The sequence below is a fragment of the Asterias amurensis genome, chromosome 16, assembly GCF_032118995.1.
Source record: "Asterias amurensis chromosome 16, ASM3211899v1".
Taxonomy (NCBI): domain Eukaryota; kingdom Metazoa; phylum Echinodermata; class Asteroidea; order Forcipulatida; family Asteriidae; genus Asterias; species Asterias amurensis.
In genome coordinates this window covers 12,968,830-12,986,706 of record NC_092663.1, presented here as the reverse complement: position 1 = coordinate 12,986,706, position 17,877 = coordinate 12,968,830, and the positions used below count along the sequence as shown (strand labels likewise).

The 17,877-nt window shown below is 38.8% G+C and overlaps 2 protein-coding genes across 6 annotated transcripts in view; one reads left to right on the top strand and one right to left on the bottom strand.

Annotated features, from left to right (window-relative positions):
• Positions 1–1,289: 1,289 nt before the first annotated feature.
• Positions 1,290–11,046, top strand: LOC139948950 (uncharacterized). Of its 2 annotated transcripts, none has more exons than XM_071947327.1 (13): positions 1,290–1,527; positions 2,932–3,065; positions 3,429–3,554; positions 3,954–4,137; positions 4,612–4,810; positions 5,529–5,671; positions 6,132–6,278; positions 7,103–7,261; positions 7,817–7,920; positions 8,446–8,888; positions 9,445–9,624; positions 9,980–10,089; positions 10,354–11,046. In XM_071947327.1, exons 1-13 carry the CDS (start codon positions 1,498–1,500, stop codon positions 10,585–10,587), a joined length of 2,193 nt encoding a protein of 730 aa, XP_071803428.1. In that variant the 5' UTR covers positions 1,290–1,497; the 3' UTR covers positions 10,588–11,046. The 2 variants fall into 2 exon arrangements, with proteins under 2 accessions (XP_071803428.1, XP_071803427.1); XM_071947326.1 differs by having other exon boundaries at positions 9,439–9,624.
• A 195-nt stretch (positions 11,047–11,241) lies between these two features.
• The window catches only part of LOC139948953 (peroxisomal carnitine O-octanoyltransferase-like), a 100,636-nt gene continuing 94,000 nt past the window's right edge, over positions 11,242–17,877 (bottom strand). For 2 of the 4 annotated variants that reach the window (XM_071947330.1, XM_071947333.1), the window contains exons 6-11: positions 17,489–17,802; positions 16,820–17,005; positions 15,835–16,203; positions 15,027–15,199; positions 13,803–13,922; positions 11,245–13,107 (exon numbers count right to left, since the gene is read on the bottom strand). In XM_071947330.1, coding sequence (XP_071803431.1) covers positions 12,984–13,107; positions 13,803–13,922; positions 15,027–15,199; positions 15,835–16,203; positions 16,820–17,005; positions 17,489–17,802 — 1,286 coding nt within the window. In that variant the 3' untranslated portion in view covers positions 11,245–12,983. Of the gene's footprint in view, positions 13,108–13,603; positions 13,724–13,802; positions 13,923–15,026; positions 15,200–15,834; positions 16,204–16,819; positions 17,006–17,488; positions 17,803–17,877 lie in introns of all 4 variants that reach the window. The other 2 variants (XM_071947331.1, XM_071947332.1) reach the window with 2 other exon arrangements.

Below are 17,877 nucleotides of genomic sequence, written 5' to 3'. Positions count from 1 at the left end.
TGTAACCGTTTTTTATAAAATGCATATGGGTAGAAAGATGTTGTAAAAGTAGAATACAATGATCCACACAAACATGCCTCGAAATTGCGTGGTTTTCCTTTTACCTCGTCGACTAACACGTCGGCCATTTTTGGGGGTCAAAATTTTGACTCCCATAAATGGCCGACCATGTTAGTTCGCACAGTAGAAGGAAAACCACGCAATTTCGAGGCAAACTTGTGTGGATCATTGTATTCTACTTTTAAAACATCTTTCCAACCATATGCATTTTATAAAAAACGGTTACAAACGCTTTTGTTTTGAACAACTCGTCCGATCCAAGGCAACGTGTTCCTTTAATACTCAAAGTTTTATAGTCGAGGCTGGTTTTTATGGCAATACTGTATTTTAAATGGATGTGTAGCCTTTGGGATAACATAAGGTTTTGTGAATTTTAGTATTTTTCATATTATCACTAAAAAACACCAACAAATCGCCTGGTAAACACAAAACATAGCAGGATGATTAACAAAAGGCTACCTTTTAAAAGGGGGAAAATAATTATAGTAGGTTATTGGAAAATATCTTGTTGATACATTTGTCCCTCATAACTAACTTGGCCAAAATGATTAATACACCATTTGGTTTTTGAAATTTATAGAATTTATTTGTACTTGTGTATGATGAACATTTTTCTATTTTGCGCTACACTGACCTGTGTTTTATCCACAGTCTGGGTCTAAAGTCATGGTTTTTGAGTGGGTTTTTTTATTTTAAAAAATGACGCTAGGACTTAAAGAAAAAGACAAGGAATCAAATGAAAAATTATGCAATTTGTTAGTATTTATGAATTTAAAGTTTGAATTAACTGTATGTAAATTTTGAATGAACATTAAATCAAGTCGGAATGGAAATTGATGTTGAATTGTGGGATATTGGAATTTTTTTCACATGTTAATTCTTGATGTATCAGCCTTCGAGTCGTTTTCATCGATTTTTTTTTTTTTTTTTTATAATTTCAATCAATATTCTAACTAGCACGTGCAACTCAAAAACGTCGTCTGCAAAATAAAAAAGCGCGCCAAAAATCAAAGCCTACATTTTCATTGGTGAAAAGTTTTAGGCTGCTTTCACTTTTTGAAGCCAGCTAGCTGGTACGCGCTAAGGTTTACAAACGCGCATATGCCCAATGCTATAATGTTCGTTTACCATTGACACAGTACATGCAGTGCATTCCAATCGGGCGTCCATACATTCATTACATATACACGACCACACACTCTGAACGAAAGTACACACGCGCACGAAAACCAAAGCAGACGACACACTTGCTCTGCCTCTTAACTCTCTACCATAAATAGCTCTTTGCTCTCTACTCATGTCTTTGGTATGTTTTAGTTAGTGAAACAAGGTCCTTTCTCTTTGGTGGTACTGACAGTACAGCATTTGCTGATTTGCCGGCAGTTTTAATGACTACAGTTCCTGTTTACACTCGGTATTTTTGAGTTGAACTTCATCATGTTCAAGATGGAAATAACACCAGAAGAGGTAGGGATTTTTTTCAATGAATTTACTTTTAATTTTTGTCAACGCATGCAGTGGTGGCGGTTTGTGTTACTGCAAAACAAGACAAGCGTACACTGTTCACTACAGTTGTTATTGTTTGTCATGTTTGACATTGATATATTGTTGAACTGAAGCAAATTTTTGCATGGTATTTAATTTTCTTTTCTGTGGGCATGGATGGTCACAATGGTGGGCATCATTCATTCATGATCATGATGTTGCTTAGCCCTGCCCTTGGCCTAACCATGCTAACAATGTAAATCACCATCTCCCTTTTTTGTATTAAACTAAAAGTACAATGTAGATGTCAGTCAGCACGGTCAGTGTAGTCACAGAACATGCAGGACACTGCCTTGGATTGGACGAGTTGGTCTATAAAAAAGCATTTATTTGTAACCGTTTTTTATAAAAAACATAATGGTTGGAAAGATGTTTTAAAAGTAGAATACAATGATCCACACAAATTTGCCTCGAAATTGCGTGCCTTTCCTTTTACTGTGCGAACTAACACGGTCGGCCATATGGGAGTCAAAATATTGACTCCCATAATAAATGGCCGGCCGTGTTAGTCGAAGAGGTAAAAGGAAAACTGCAATTTCGAGGCATGTTTGTGTGGATCATTGTATTCTACTTTTAATAATATCTTTCCACCCATATGCACTTTCAATCAATCAATCAATTAGTCATTCAATCAATCAATCATTCAATCACTCAATCAATCAACGGTTACAAACGCTTTTCAAAGACCAACTCGACCGATCCAAGGCAACGTGTTCCTTTAATACGCTACGGTTCTGCACATCAGCACAGGCTAGTGTAGTAATTATAGACCCCCCATACTCCTATGGTAATTTTATTTATTCTAAGGAAGAGGGGCCCAGGGCGAGGCAAAAGTAGAGCAGAGGGCCAATTTATTTGGCACAAGCAAATATCCCTCCTTGCAAAAAAGTCCTATCTAAACTAAGGAGAAAAAATGCCTGATTAGAATCTTGAAGGACTGCTTTAAAAGCATGTTAAGTCAAGATAAGGCCTATCTATGTAGGATAGATAAGTCAAGATAAGGCCTAGCTAGGATAGGTACTTATTAATATTAAATTTTTCGTCACTTCTTTGTCGATTCATTAATAAGATTCCTATTTTCTAAGAAGGCACCCCCTTAACTTCTTAAGCCTAGATAGTTTCTCAAAGTCAAAGTAAGGTTAAGACTAAATGGCAACAGCTTTTTTAACAAAGGCTCTTTACATTCCAGATCACTGCTCTGCCTATAGACAATATTATTGTGTGAGTTTTTCACTGATCGATAGGCGCTACCCTTCATAAAAAAAACAATGATAAATAAAAAAAAATAGGCCTATGTACTAAGGATTAGTTTTTCATCTGTTGCAGGTGAAGGAGCTATCTTGGGTGCAATGTGAAGACGAAGCTTGTCTGAAATGGAGAAGGATTGACCGGGAAGAGGTGACCAGCCTTGAGAACAAATCCTGGTTCTGCCATATGAACAGTGACCCAAAACACAACAGGTCAGTTGGTTGCTTACTTGCCTAAAGGCATTGGACACATTTGGTAATTTTCTTAGACCAGTTTTCTCTCTTGGTGTATCCCAACATGCATAAATTAGACTAGAGCCAAGCAAGAAAAGAAGACAATCAAGGAATTTCAGTTTTAGATGTGTGAGGAGAACCCAAGAGAATTATTCCAGGGAAAATCCATGCAGTCAAATAGGGACTGAAAACCCAATCCACATTATACATGTAGTATTCGCGATGGGATTCGAACCAGTGTCCCAGCGGTGGAAGGCAAGGCACACCCCTACACCAACCTGACTGCATCATCAGTCTATTGCTCAATCATTACACTTCCATGATCTTTCCTTTTTATCTTAGATGTGAGGACCCAGAGGAAGATCACAGGCGAACGATCCAGACAGCCAACAAATGTGGCTACCGTTACATCTTTAGTCAACTACCCAAAGGCTCCCTAGTCTGGGCTAAGATGACAGGTCATGTAAGGTCAGCTCTATACTTAACCGTCTTTTTTGAACCCTGTATATCCTCCAACAAAATGATATTTTTCCACACTGAGGGGAAGTGACAACATTTTTGTAGGAGAGAACAACTTTTCAAAGCAAATCTCCCTAGTCTGAGCTAAGAGTCATGTAAGGTCAATGAATGGGGGCCGATTTCACAAGGAGCTCAGATAGATCTTAACTGTGTGTCAAACTTTATTGCACTCTGTGGTAATAAATTAACAATTCATCTTAAGTAGATAAACTTGGTGGTTTGTGAATGAAGCTCAGGCGCATGAATGTCATGTGCTCCTGAGCTTGATTTCACAAAGCACCCAGAAATATCAGGCTCATTCTGCGATACTTTACACTGACATCAAAACATGGCTTTCCCTGTATACAGATGGCCAGCAATCTTATCTGAAGACCCTGCTACTGGAGACTATTCCGTTATCAATAATGAGACTGGGACTCCTTCCGAGTATCACGTTGAGTTCCTTGGACAACCTCAACACTCCCACTGTTGGGTGCCAAGCGGAAATGTTGATGTCTACGGGTCCTCATGCTCTTACCCCAAGCCACAAAGGGTATGAGAAATTTACAAAAAAAAAACAGTTCATCTTAATAGGCACTTGGACACATTTTGGTAATGTTCAAAGACCACTATTTTTACGTGGTGTGTCCCAACATGTGCATGAAAAAAGCATGGTGAGAAATGACTTCCTCTACAGTAAAGAGGTAATTTCTCACCCAAAATATTTGAATCTGAGAAAGACTTCTGCCTGACGCCTTTCTCAGGCATCTGCAAGCACAACTGTTCAACAAGGGTTTTTTCTTTCATTATTCTCTTGCAGCTAAAACTAAAATTGTAAAACCAAAATTTATATTCTTTATCCCGATGCAAAGTTAACATCTATTAAATCTGGGTTACATACACAAACCTAATATCTTAGTATCTCCTTGTATTTTCAAGAGTATTTGAACAAATTCCTCTCTACTTCCTTTTTACCTGATCCTACATCAATCAAGTTTTCAAATATTTTGTTTGTTTTTATTGAAAGTGTACCAAACGAGGCAAGAAGTCCGTAGCCGTGTCGGCATACGTTTTGAAGAAGAGTGAGCAATACATCAAGAACTTACATGCATCTATGGACGAAGCTGAGCTCATTAAGTCTCTTAGTAATGAAGAGAGGAGGACAAAATGTGTCTTTTGTTATAAACCAAAGATGGAGGCAGTTAAACATCTCAACAAGCCAACAGGTAGCCTACATGTTAATGGTGTCGTCTAAACTTTGCAATATTTTTCAGATTGTTTAGAGAATTCTTTTTTTTTAAGACCCACCCCAACAGTTGTAGTTACTGTGCATGAATATAGACGATGTGACCTATGTTTACATTCCAACCGCCCTCTGTTTACAAAACACTGTATACGTCATGTTTCGCCAGGCAAAAAAAACGCGTAGTCATGGTAAGATTGCATACACTTTCTAGCTGGCTGTCTAGCCGGCGGTATGCGTGCAAATCATGTTATGATTTTTGAGTGGTGTCAGAGGTCACATTGTCTATATGTAGCGTGTCATTGCTGGCCGAGAGGTTTAGCGCACAGGACTCGAGCTCTGGGGCTTCTGATTGGCAGAGTTTGGGTTCGAGTTGTACTTCTAATTGTGTCCTTAGGGGTTGTATGTAATTGGAACCCACTGTTTGTTTTAGTCCTTTATAGTTGTACATGTAGAAATTTTATACCAAATAAAACTAACTTGCGAAATTTTAATTTCAAAAAGTGGAAGAGTTTTTGAGATATCTGGAGTGGTTGTCATGCAGGTAGAATAATCTGCAATTGGGATACACAGGGTAACATCAGTGCAAGGCTCTTGGATTATTGGATATATGCATATTGTTTTGTTCATGTTATGAATTGCATATTTGAATTGTTTTGTTTGTTGGAATATTTTGTGAACTAATTCAAATGACCCTACAGAGGAACAGAAAGAAAAACGGCCAACTCAACAAAATGATGTGGTTAACCCAGCAGTGAAGAAAAAGCGAGGAAGACCGCCGTCCAAACCTAAGGAAATCAGAGAATCCAAAACAACCGGCAAATCTACACATACAAAGAGACCGGTAAGAACATGTTTTCTTCTGCAGAATTATCAAGGTCAAGTAAATGAAGACCCTCGAAACCACAGTTGGTCATTCTAATTATCGCAACAGAAATAAGCCGAAATGAAAAAAAAAACTCATGGCAAAACATAGATCAGAATCGTGTTTTTTTTTTGATGTCACAGAATTTGGCCAATAGGCCAACATTTTGTTGTAAACATGTTGGATGTATTGAAAACAAAATGATGGAAATGAAGTTACCCTTCTTAAAACCATAGATGTATCTCCCCTTAAAGGTTTGATATCGTTTGTAGATCAAAGTTTTTGGCTTTTGGCCACGACATGAGACCCTACTCACTGTGAATGAAGATGTATGTAATATACTTTACTAGCCCTGTAGAGGCTAGAATTTAAGGAATTCCCAGTGTTTCTTTTCTTTTTTTCTTTTAACTGTTTGCATTATTTTGTTTGGCTACTGCAGAAGACAGTATCTTTCCCTCAGCATCCAGAGTTTCTGCATAAAGCATCTCATGAACCTTCACTGACATCTTCAGATGATGACTCCAATCCTCAATTAGTACCCGAGCTTATCACCACTAAAGAGGAGCGCCTTCAAGCTGATATCAAGGTATGGCTAATTCATTCAGGTAAAAAAACATTTTAACGGCTTGATGTTTCGACCCTAGCACAAAATCACCAACCACAAACCAGTTAAGGAGGAGCGCCTCTAAGCTGATATCAAGGTATGGGTAATTCATTCATTGTCAAATGTTTGTACTTGTAATTGTTTTCCTGACCAGGGTTTAGGTACTTTTTGTATGATACAAAACACAATGTTCACAGATTTCCATTTAATTTACGCAGGTTGAAGATAATGGTAGTAGAAACCTTCCCTTAAAATATTACTTGTGATGTGTTTTAGTTTTTGAGAATTGAGAAAAAACAATTGCACAAAAATAGTTTTGTCTCGGGAGAGTACAGAGTTGCTAAGTACATAGTATTTACGCGACTCTCCTAAAAACAGTCTTTTAATATTTGAGTGAGAAATTACCTCTATCTCAAATACTCTGTTACTTAAGAAGGAGCCGTTTCTCACAATGTTTTATAATATCGACAGCTCTCCATATTACTTTTAATATTGCTGTTACCAAGTCAGTTTTTATGAAAACATTTACAAATGAGTAACTACCAATAGTGTTTAGGGAGCGTCTCAAAAGTCGGAATGGTAGGAACGTTCTTTTTGGATCGCAAGAGTATCCCCGCCGCTTTTGTCCGTTCCACAGGACCGGTCTTTTGGAACGCTCCGCGTATACTTTGTCATGATGTTGCGATCCTGCGGGCATATGCCCGCAGGAACGTTCTTTTGCGCTAGGAACGTGCCCGACTTTTGAGACGCTCCCTTAGTGCTTTTAAAGACTAATTCCTCTTCCTGTGTATTTATCTCTTCACCAGCTTCTAAGAAAAGCAGAGGAGAAGTTTGAACGACGGCTGCACAGATTTTCACAACGTCATGGGATACCAGTGAAAAACAGTAGGCCCAATTGGCAAGGGCGCCAGGTCAGTCCCTACCAGGTCTACATGGCAGTGCAGGAGCGAGGTGGTTACAATATGGTAAGCTACAGGTGTAGTCTTTTGCCCTTACATTATCAGGCTAATTTCTTTGTTGCCCCTAGTATTGGCCTTAGTGCCCATTCAAAAGTTTCCCCATAGACTTTTCCAAAGATTTTCCTTTGGAAGTGCCCTTTTTGCCAATTGAAATTGGTCTTGCCCTCTCTTAAATGAAATTCCAGACCTGCATTATGTCCCATCCACTTTAACAACTTCTCTCTCAAGTGACATTAGACATGTGCATACATGTGATCTAACGAGCCACTAGCAGACTCACAATTCACACAAAATGTATAGCCCAGCTCTCTGATTGGCAGCACTTGCTTACTTTTGTGATGTCAGACTTTTGGCTTCTGACTGACACCCACGCACAACGACATTTACAAATTAGGTATAGACTGCCAAGGTTCAAGTCCTGCTCTAGTTGTTTATGCAACAATTATCCGATGGCCCAAAATCCGGACAGGTTTTCCGCTTTTTTTTCCATGACCCGCTCACATGCCTGATTATACTTGTACAATCACAATATACCAATTTATTACTTGTGTTAAACTCAAGGTGTGTGCCAACCGTGCATGGGCTCAGGTCTACAAAGATGCCTGTGGAACAAGCTTGGGACCTCATGCATCAGTCAGTAGCGCAGTCAAAACATACTATACCAGGTGATGATTTCTCTACTTTTTGACCAAATAACCAATTTACATCTTGATTTCTCAAACTACAACCATGACCACTGCCCCTCGTTCATTTTTACTATTGAAGCAATTTTCCTGAAGATATGAATACACAGCAAAACATGGTTTTAAATTTTGAGGGAACATCCATTAAATCATGGGGTTTTGGACTAGAGTTTTATTTACAAGACCAAGTTCAAGATTTGGGGCAAGCTTTTTGGAAGAGCATTTTAAACAAGGTTGCACAGTTATTAGTAGCCCACAGGGCAAGTTGAGATGTGGTTGACTAGCCTGTAGCAGTTTTTACTGGACAATGTACGCCAGGGCTAGTGTAAAGGGCAAGCCCTGATGTGAGATAGCAACTGTCTCTTTAGTCTGAAAAATTCAAACTTAAGCAGTTACTTGTGAGTAAGCAAATCATTGTACCAGATTATTCAAATATAACACTTATTGGCTCTACAATCTACCATAGAGCAGGATGTTTAACACATTATTGGACAAACTTGATTTCAGATACCTCCTTCCTTATGAACTGCATGAACTACGCTCAGTTGATGTCGATAAAACATTGAGATCATCTGAGACGGACCACAGAAAGCATGCCAAGAAACACCATAAGACTAAGAGTAAGAAACACACAAAGTATCCGAAGCAAGTCAAACAAATGTCTAAACAAGCCCCGTCAGTCACCACTAACCAGAAGTGCCTATCCAATCGACCAATCACCATGTCAGGTCAGCATAACAGACCAATAGTAGGGCTTGAGAGGACATGTCAGCCTGTGATTGGACAAGCAGCTGTGACCTATCAACCAATGGGTGGTTTTTATCAGCCAATCACAACCAAGAGTCAACATTGGTACCCAATGGTAGCCGAGGACAGATCTGAAAGGGCTCACATTGGTTCTCATCAGGGCCAACCATGCTTGGCACCAACACCGCAAGAATTCAAAAAAGGTACTGTACAGAAATACGTATCCATATATATATTTTTTAACATCTCAAAGAGGCATCATTCTACAACTTTTTGTATTGTGGTCAATTTGAATCCCTAATCATAACCGCCCAAGACAGTTTATTGGTGGGGAGAGCAGTCACCTGGTGATATAACTTCGGCTAGAAATGTGTAAACATAGGTGTGGCGCGCAAGCTTTCCACTTAGGCGCTTATTTACACAAACTAAAATAAATACACCTGTAATCAATGTACTATTATTCAACTATTAGTGCACGCGTGCATGTACACACAGGGGTTGAGCGCCGCAGGCATTTTGACACTTCACAAAACGGAACATGAGTATGACAAGCTGGAAATTTACAACAAATTAAGGATAGATTTTCAAAAGTTTGTACGATTTTTTAAATTCATGAATAAAAATCAACAAGTGGTGACTCGGTCTTGAACGTTCTTTTAAAATCTTGCAGGGTCGCAGCCGTGCAATCAGCTTGGTCCTTTAACATACGTTCAAGACCTCATACCACTCTTTTATTTCCTTATTTTTGTATAGATGCAGATGGTTCATCAGGAGGGTTTATTGACGTAGATTATTTACAGGAAGAGTCCAATCAAGCCTTGATAGAGCTGAAGGTTATGGAGGAGATGCTGAGTAGTCTGGATAATCAGGACGGCAAAAACAGTACCTCAGCTGGCCATGTGAGGACCTCTACTGGACTAGATCAACCTACTCATTATGGTAAGTACAGAGCCCAATTTCATAGAGAATATTGCTCAACAACTGTCTGCTAAGCAGAAATGAAAAGGACACCCTCAGGGAAGCTGCCGAAATACACAGACCGGATACTGTGCCACAAGATATTGGTTATTTCAATAGCAGTATTTGGCATACCATCCTACCACCCTCCTCTTCCGACAGCCCACAGTCTACTGACACGCCCCACTACACAGCCAAGAGTAGGTAGCACCATGTGTAAATCTCTTTCTGAGTAGAGTTGGTTCTGAAAAAATGGTTAACGACTCAACGTTTTGATAAATATGCTATTACCGTCTTCATATTTTCATATTTTCATATCACAATCTTTTTCATTCAGAGACGCAAGCTTATCCCAGTCCACTGTCAAGCAGTTCGCCAGTTTGTCTAGAGTTCTATTCCAGTCCACATGATGAGGAGTTTATGCTGATTAATCAATCCACTAGCAGGGTAAGAAATGGACAGATGCGTTTTAAGGCACTGATGGACACTATTGGTAGTTACTCAAAATAATTGTTAACATAAAAACTTACTTGGTAACAAAATGGCTCCATCTGAAGTAAACATAGTTTTTGAAAGAGGTAATATCTCACACTCAAATAATAAAAGACTTCAGCCCTGAAGCCTTTTATTATTTGACAGGCATCTGACAGCACACACATTTGTGCAACAAGGGTGTGTTTTTGAATGTTAACTTTTTGTTTTACTTACCAGGGGCCACCGATTGACAGTTTGCGTCAAGTTCCAGAAAGTTCTCATTTTAACAACGTGGAGAGTACCAATGCTTCCAGTAACTGCCACAGGAAACAGATTGACCACTGGGGAGAACAGTCTCTCCTGCCTCAAAAAGATGCTGCCTATAGTAACATCCTTCTTGACTTGGATGCAGTTGGAGACGAGATTGACCGCTTAAACGAGGAGCTTCATGAAGACTTTGTGGATATCTGAAGATAAACTTTTGTGATGTAGCAATGTTTTGGGCATCAGTTCTGCAAAACAAACCTTATAAAGGCATTGGACACTAGGTACTCTAATAATAATACTCAAAATTTGAATTTGAGAAAATTAACCACCAGAAATGTTTCTCAGATTGTGTATTCCAATTACAAATTATTTTTTCTGCAGGGACTGAAACACTATCTCAAAAATGCTATCACCTCTTGAAATTAAATGTTCACAGGTTAGTTTGATTGAACACAACTACATTTAAAAAGGATTGAAGGAATCAAACAGTTCAAAAAAACCAAAGGTGTTCGTCCCCCGTTAGTATATATAATTGAAAACCATTTTTACCTGTAAGGTTTATTAACGTACCGCTTATACTTAGGTTCTCCGTCCAATTCTGTCAAAAATTGCAAGAACACATAACATCAGAGTATGTATAAAGAATACATTACATATTGTTAACTTTTTCTTCATGTAGTTCTTTATTTACTGCAACAATTCTAAGTTTTATTTAAAAGTTCAATTGTTTTAAACCTTTTCAGTTTTATAAAAAATTTCTATTTTTTTAACAATAAATCATTTATGATTACTTATTGATATTTATTTTTGAAAGTATATACAAACAACAAAAATATAAAGAAGTTATAAGTATTTAATTCTTAATATATAATTGGAAAGATTGTATAATATATGATTTTTAGCCACCTGTATAAAAGTTGTTTGATTAAAAAGCAATGAGAGATATCAAAATGCAAAATAATTTGTCTGTGCTTCGTTGATTCCCTTTTCCATTGGAGATAGCAAAGGTATTAAGAACATAGGAAAGCCAAAATAATGGCTGACATTGCATTGGTGTTTGTTTGACATCAAAAAAAAAATTTTATGCTTAAATGACATGGTTATAAAGGAAAATTCAACGTGTAAAGCTAAAATTCAGGATTTACAAATTGAATTGAGCTTCATTTGTTGTAAACCTCAACATGCCACACAACATGCTGCATTATGTACATGTACTTCTTGGGGTACGTTTTGGTGGTGAAACCAATTACTCTTTCAGTTGAATTGGCCATTGGTTAATCGCTTTGGTCAAAGACCGAAACAGTTATTGGTTTCAGCCGCCAAATTGCACCCTTGCATTGAGTTGTAATAGTAATAAAAATAACCTGCGATTTATAAGGGGTAAATGATTTGCACAAAATGATCAACCGCGCATGACATTAACTAGTATTTAAAACAGTAGGTAAAAAGTAATGAAAAAGTACCTACCACTAAAAAATCAACTATTATTATTTTTTACAATAATCTACATTTTCAAATGAAATTTTCAAAGAAAAACAGTTAATGTTAACTGTATCAAAGAAAGGTGTCTTTTTACACACGATGTTTAAAGCTGATACATGTAGAAAACAAAAAGAGTAAAAACATGAGTGCCCTGTTGTACTGCTTGCATTGCGTTGTCACATTAATCAACATTTTCAATTTCATCAATGTTAAAGTAAGGGTGAACATTTGGCAATTACCAAGAAAATATTTGTTTTATTTCTATCCAAAAGATTAGAATACTTGTAGAAAAGATGGTAACGACAGGAAGCTTCTTGCAAAAGTTATTCCGTCTGAAATTCCTTGGATGATGAGAAATCAACAAAAACATTTGACCCAATCCTACATGGACTGTACAAGGGGTAACCCTGTTTCAGCCCTAGGAGTAGGTGGCAACGGCCTCTGAAAAAAAATATTGTAGCCCACACCTTGAAGTTTTTTTTTTACCCTGCACCACTTAAATCCCCAAACCAAGTATTGTATACAGTGCTTTGCGTGTTGAAGAACAAACGCTAGTTATCAAATTTTTCAACTCCCCTTCATTACTTGGCAGCGGTAATCACTTTAGACCTGGGCCCACTTTCATATAGCTGCTGAAGCAAAGAAATGTTGCTAAAAGATTTCTGCTCAGCAAAATTGAGCAGGATACCAGTCACAAATTGTACATGTGACATGGTAGTTTGGCTGGTAACCTTATTATGGTAAGCATAATTCTGTTGTGCTTGGCTACTTTTTGTGCTTAACCCTTTTAGAGACTATTCACTTCTGAATAATCATCACAAAATGCCCAGATATGATCAAATTTTGCATGATCGAAATCAAGCATATGAAAGCACACAACTACGTGTGACAGGGGTGTTTTTTTCCTTCATTATTATCTTGCAACTTCGACGACCAATCAAGCTAAATTTTCACAGGTCTCTTATATTATGCATATGTTGAGATACACCAAGTGAGAAGACTGGTCTTAGACAATTACAAATAGTGTCCAGTGTCTTTAAACCACTCTATCGAACTGAACCGGCTTACCTGTAGTGGGTCACAAAAGTTCTTCTTCAATCAAACATGTTCATCTTTGATTACATCTTGGAATTGTCCATGAACAGGTTTTTGATGGCCATCAAGCTGGCGTTTAGAGAGACAAAAAAACGCTTGATGTCTGTCCCTTCGTCGGACTTGAAGGTGAGAATACACGGCATGTAGCTGTAGCAAAAAATATGTGAGTATTTAATCCATACACACTTGCTGTTAGGGCAACTGCACCAAGAAACCTCTCCCATGAAATATGTCAACTGCACATAGCGCGTCCACACTAATGTTTTGGTTGGCAAAATGAGGGAACAACGTGCTGTTTTGTACACGGCTAATGGCTGCGTGACACAGACACGATTATGTGTCTGCTGAATGGACATCTCTATGACATTTGCCAACCAATAGGCCTGTACGCATGCATGAATGTCATTAGTGTTTTTTTATGGCAAGGGGCTACTAACTGTGTCACAAAATAAATGTGACAGGCTCCAAGAAATTGAGTCATCCATAAAGATGAACAAAAACTTTTTTTTCCGACTTCATATGTTACTTTGCTCCCTTATAACTATTGATGTTTTTTTTATTAGACTCAAAAAATGAAAATATGCATTAAGATAAAAATGTCCATAATTGATGAAAAACGAGCAAAAAGTAAAAATATTCTTACTGGTTGTCCAAGATACTATAGAACGCCCCATACCCATCCTTAACCATAGGGGCACAGAATCCCTGGGTCTGGAAATAACCCGTACAGCTCGTTGATAACTTGAAATTCCCACCTCCTCCACTTTTAGGAAAAAACAAATCAAACAAAAAATCCAAAAGTTATTTATGTACATAATGTAGAAATGGGTTCTTGAACTTACTCGTCGTCAGAGATGTTATAAAACAGAGCGTAGCCGTCTTTGCACATTGGTGCCACTGCCCCAAGACTATTGTTATAACCAGCACAACTCGTTGACAACTTGAATAGTCCTCCGCCACCACTTCATGATATAAGAAAATAATAATATTGGTGTACGTTGTCACCATGTCTGATAACCACACTTCTAATATATCAAAGTCTTATATTCTAGCGCACGTATCTACCAAACAAGGTACCAAGACGCTGAGTATATACACACTTTCTGAATGATAGTTTAATGCAGTGATGGATTCTTAGACCCAATTATGTAGCACCTTATAAGGGTTTACAAGGTGCTACGGCGCACTTAGCAGCCACAGCCAGGACACAGTGGCATACCCTTTCTCTTTTCGATAAGTGCACTGTGTTCTTTTACATACGTTACACAACACATGGGACCAACGACTTTACAACCCATCCACAGGACTAAGCAATGGCTAAGTGTCTTTCTTAAGGACACAAGTGTCATGGCTGGGGATTCGAACCGACACCCGGCTGATCAGAAACACCAGAGTTTGAACACGGTGCTCTTAATAAGCGCTTGGCCATGACACTTCCCCGCTCTTCAAATTACTGCAGTAATTGTTTCTTCTTAGCAAGGACTATTCTTCCTGTGTGGACATAACTATTCACTCCGGATTTTTCGGCGATTTCTTAAAACAAGACTACCTTTTGAAATTTCTAAATGTTAGTATTGTTGTGTACATCTGCATTTATTGACACCTTGCACGTACGTCACATGCGGCAACTGTGCCACACTCACCATTTTGGTGGTCAATACGTGTAAACGCAGCATTGCCTAAAATGTGCACTTCACTGAATAATGCACAATGACATTGCCTACCAATATGGCGCATCCAGGTTTATTCTGATGATGACGTAATCTGAATTGGGTCAATTGACAATACGTGTACTTGGTCCTCTTATGTGCTTTAACACAACATGCAGGACCTATGGCTTTACATCCCAAGGACAGAGCGAAAGTGTCTCGCTTCAGTCAAGACCGGGACTTGAACCCACTGGATCGCTGGTCTGGTCTAGCAATTATTTCAGCCTTTCACCTCCCATCATTTTTTCCCCTTACTTTAAAGAAAATGTGCAGTACACTTTCATTACCATTCCTTTATTGTAAACATACATAATGGAAAACATAAATGGCAATCAGCAATAAGCAGAGTCTTGTTACCTTTTCGTATAAGCTGGATCCGTGTACAGTGCAGGCATGGGTAACCCCTCCTCCATGGCTATTGCTTGTAGACCCAGTAGGTGCCGATCACAACCATGCGCGTTCACTGCATCTGCCATGTTTGCATTATGCCTCGTGAGGGCCGCAAGGAACAACGCTTGCCGTTCTGACGTCTGTGGATTCAGAGGGAATAATCCATCGCAATTATAAACAAAATTTTACACCGGACTGCAGGGCCCGGCCAGTTTCATAGAATTTCATTTTTTTCCCCTTAACTTCTTTATGAAAAGAAAAATAGTGTGCCAAGAGAGAATTCACTTTTTGAAAAATTTGTCCTGGTAAGAACTTTCATAATCAATGAGCTTTACATTTAACACTTATTGCCGTGTCGTGGCCAAGCGGGTATGACCACTGGGCTCAATTTCTGGTGTTTCTGTTCAGATAGAGTGTGGGTTGGAATCCCAGTTGTAACACTTGTGTCCTTTAGCAAGACACTAAACTATTATTGCTGCCTCCTTCGGATGGGATGTAAAGCTGTAGGTCCCCGACTCCCATGTTATGTGCAATGCATGTAAAAAAAGACCAGTGCACTTATCGTAAAGAGAAGGGGTTCCCCCATATGTTTTTCAGTTTGATCAGCAGCATATTGCCCCGCAGCAAATTGTAAACTACTACATGGTGCTATAAAGGAATAGGTCTCATACTTCAATATGTAGCTTCACAAACCTTGCAGGAAATAATACTTTGAAACGACCCTTGGGGTGTGATAAAGAGCTATTAACCAAGTATTATTATTATTATTACTAACCGATTTGGATGAATCCAGCATGGCCTGGCACCATTTGACTGACTCTATGGTGCAGGAGCGCACAGTTTCTGTCCGTCCATGGTAAAACTGTCGCGTTGTCGCCGTTTCATATGTTGCAGCAGGCTTGCCATGCAGCGCGTAGTAAGCAAACAGCAATGCCAGCTGGAACACCGAATCAGGGTGTAGCTTGTGTAGCTTAGCCCAACGTTTACCAAAAGCCACAGACTTACTGGCCAGGACCAACAAGTTAGACGCATTTGTATTGAAGGTATTGATGGCCTTCTCCATAGCTCTCTTGATAACATCATCAACGGTAAAGATCAGCTCCTCAGGAGATTTGTATGACATACCCACTGATGAGTCCTTGGTCTACAAAGAATGAGACAAAAGAATTAGCTGAATGCAAACTGCTTACCAACCAAAAGAACCAATGTTATAAATGCAAACAAATAGTCAGGCATGCAACTGCCCGCTGAAAAAAAAAGAGGAAAATTTTCGAAGGCACAACGCAAGTGCGGAGCGAGGCAGTCGAAACGCCATGGGACACGAGACTTACAATGGTACCCTAGAAAATGTCGAGGTTAATAATGTTCTAAGGCGCATTGTTAGCAAGTACTAGGCTTATTTTACATTACTGCAGTACTTTAGTGTTAGCATATACCTAGGCTAAAAAAAAAATATATTATTTTAGCTGAGAATTTTTTTTTTTTTAGCGGAATTCTGCGGAAGAGTTGCATGTCTGAAAGAGTAAGTGGCCTGGACGCTAGCACAGTCTTTCTTGAAGGCCAAAGAAGGCTGTTTAAGAACTTGTCACCACTCTTTGATTCCCTTGTCATAAACACCCATGACAGTTCATCCACTCTGATTGGTCCTTCATCACACGGCCACAACCCTTTATTTCCTTATTCCTTATTCAAACCTCAGTAGATGATTCCAAATGATCAGACAGTTACGAGGTTAAAGGTTAACCACTGCTCATACTCACCGGCCATTGCCCAGACGTCTTGACAAGCTGCTTATATATCACATCATTGATAGTAACAATGACCATACCATCAAATGGCGCATGATCTCCATTACAAGCAATGACTCCATTGCTGAAGCAGATCAAGTTGTAGGATTTTTCTCCCCATCGACTGTACACGTCTCCCTTAATAGTTGCTTCCATGAACTGTACAGAAAAACATAAGCAAAGTAAAACACTCGCTTCAGACAGGCGCTCTGGAGTCGCGCCAAACTAAACTATTGATTTTAAATACATGAAAAGTTTGATGTCTCGAACAGTTAGAAGCAAATGGATGTGCTGGAAGTCGAAAGATCGAATTTACATAGTTTTGTGATCAGAGGTGGGCAAAAATTCTAAATGTTCTGAAAGTAATTGGAAACTGAGGTAAATTTAAATTATCAATATAAACCACAATGGAAACTGACTGGGTAAATTTATTTAAATGATTTTTTGGGGTTAAACAAAGAATTGACTGTTTTCTTAGGTATATTGTTAAATAAAATTGATTTGACTTTCATATTGTTTATCACTCCCAACAAAATATATAACTTTCATTGTCATAAAATAATTTAAACTTAAGGTTGGGACCACAATGGTCCCAGAAGTTGAAATACGGCGAGATTTGCACGGTCTATAACGCTGACTTACCTCTGATGGTGTCTTTGGGCAAGCATCATCCAGCTGTACAGTAATAACAGCTTGCTCAATATGATCCAGATGCTGCCCATTCACAGGGTCTAGCGACCGAAGATGCTTATACGCCTTGGCAAAAGAAGTTCTGTCATCTGCTGTGAGAACGCCTACAGCCTGACCACGAGACTGACTCAGCTTTTTGATGTAACACAGCTGTCTGTAGATCTCTTGAGCAGGAATGACTTGTCCGTTAACGTCAAAGGGTCTCATACTGAAGACGTGACCGTTACTGAAGACAACTAGATGGTTGGGACATGGTCCCTCTCGCTCTGCGTATAAAAAAACCCAAATCAATTCAAACAAAGGTTGAAAGCAAAATATGGCAAACACCGAAAAGGTGAAAT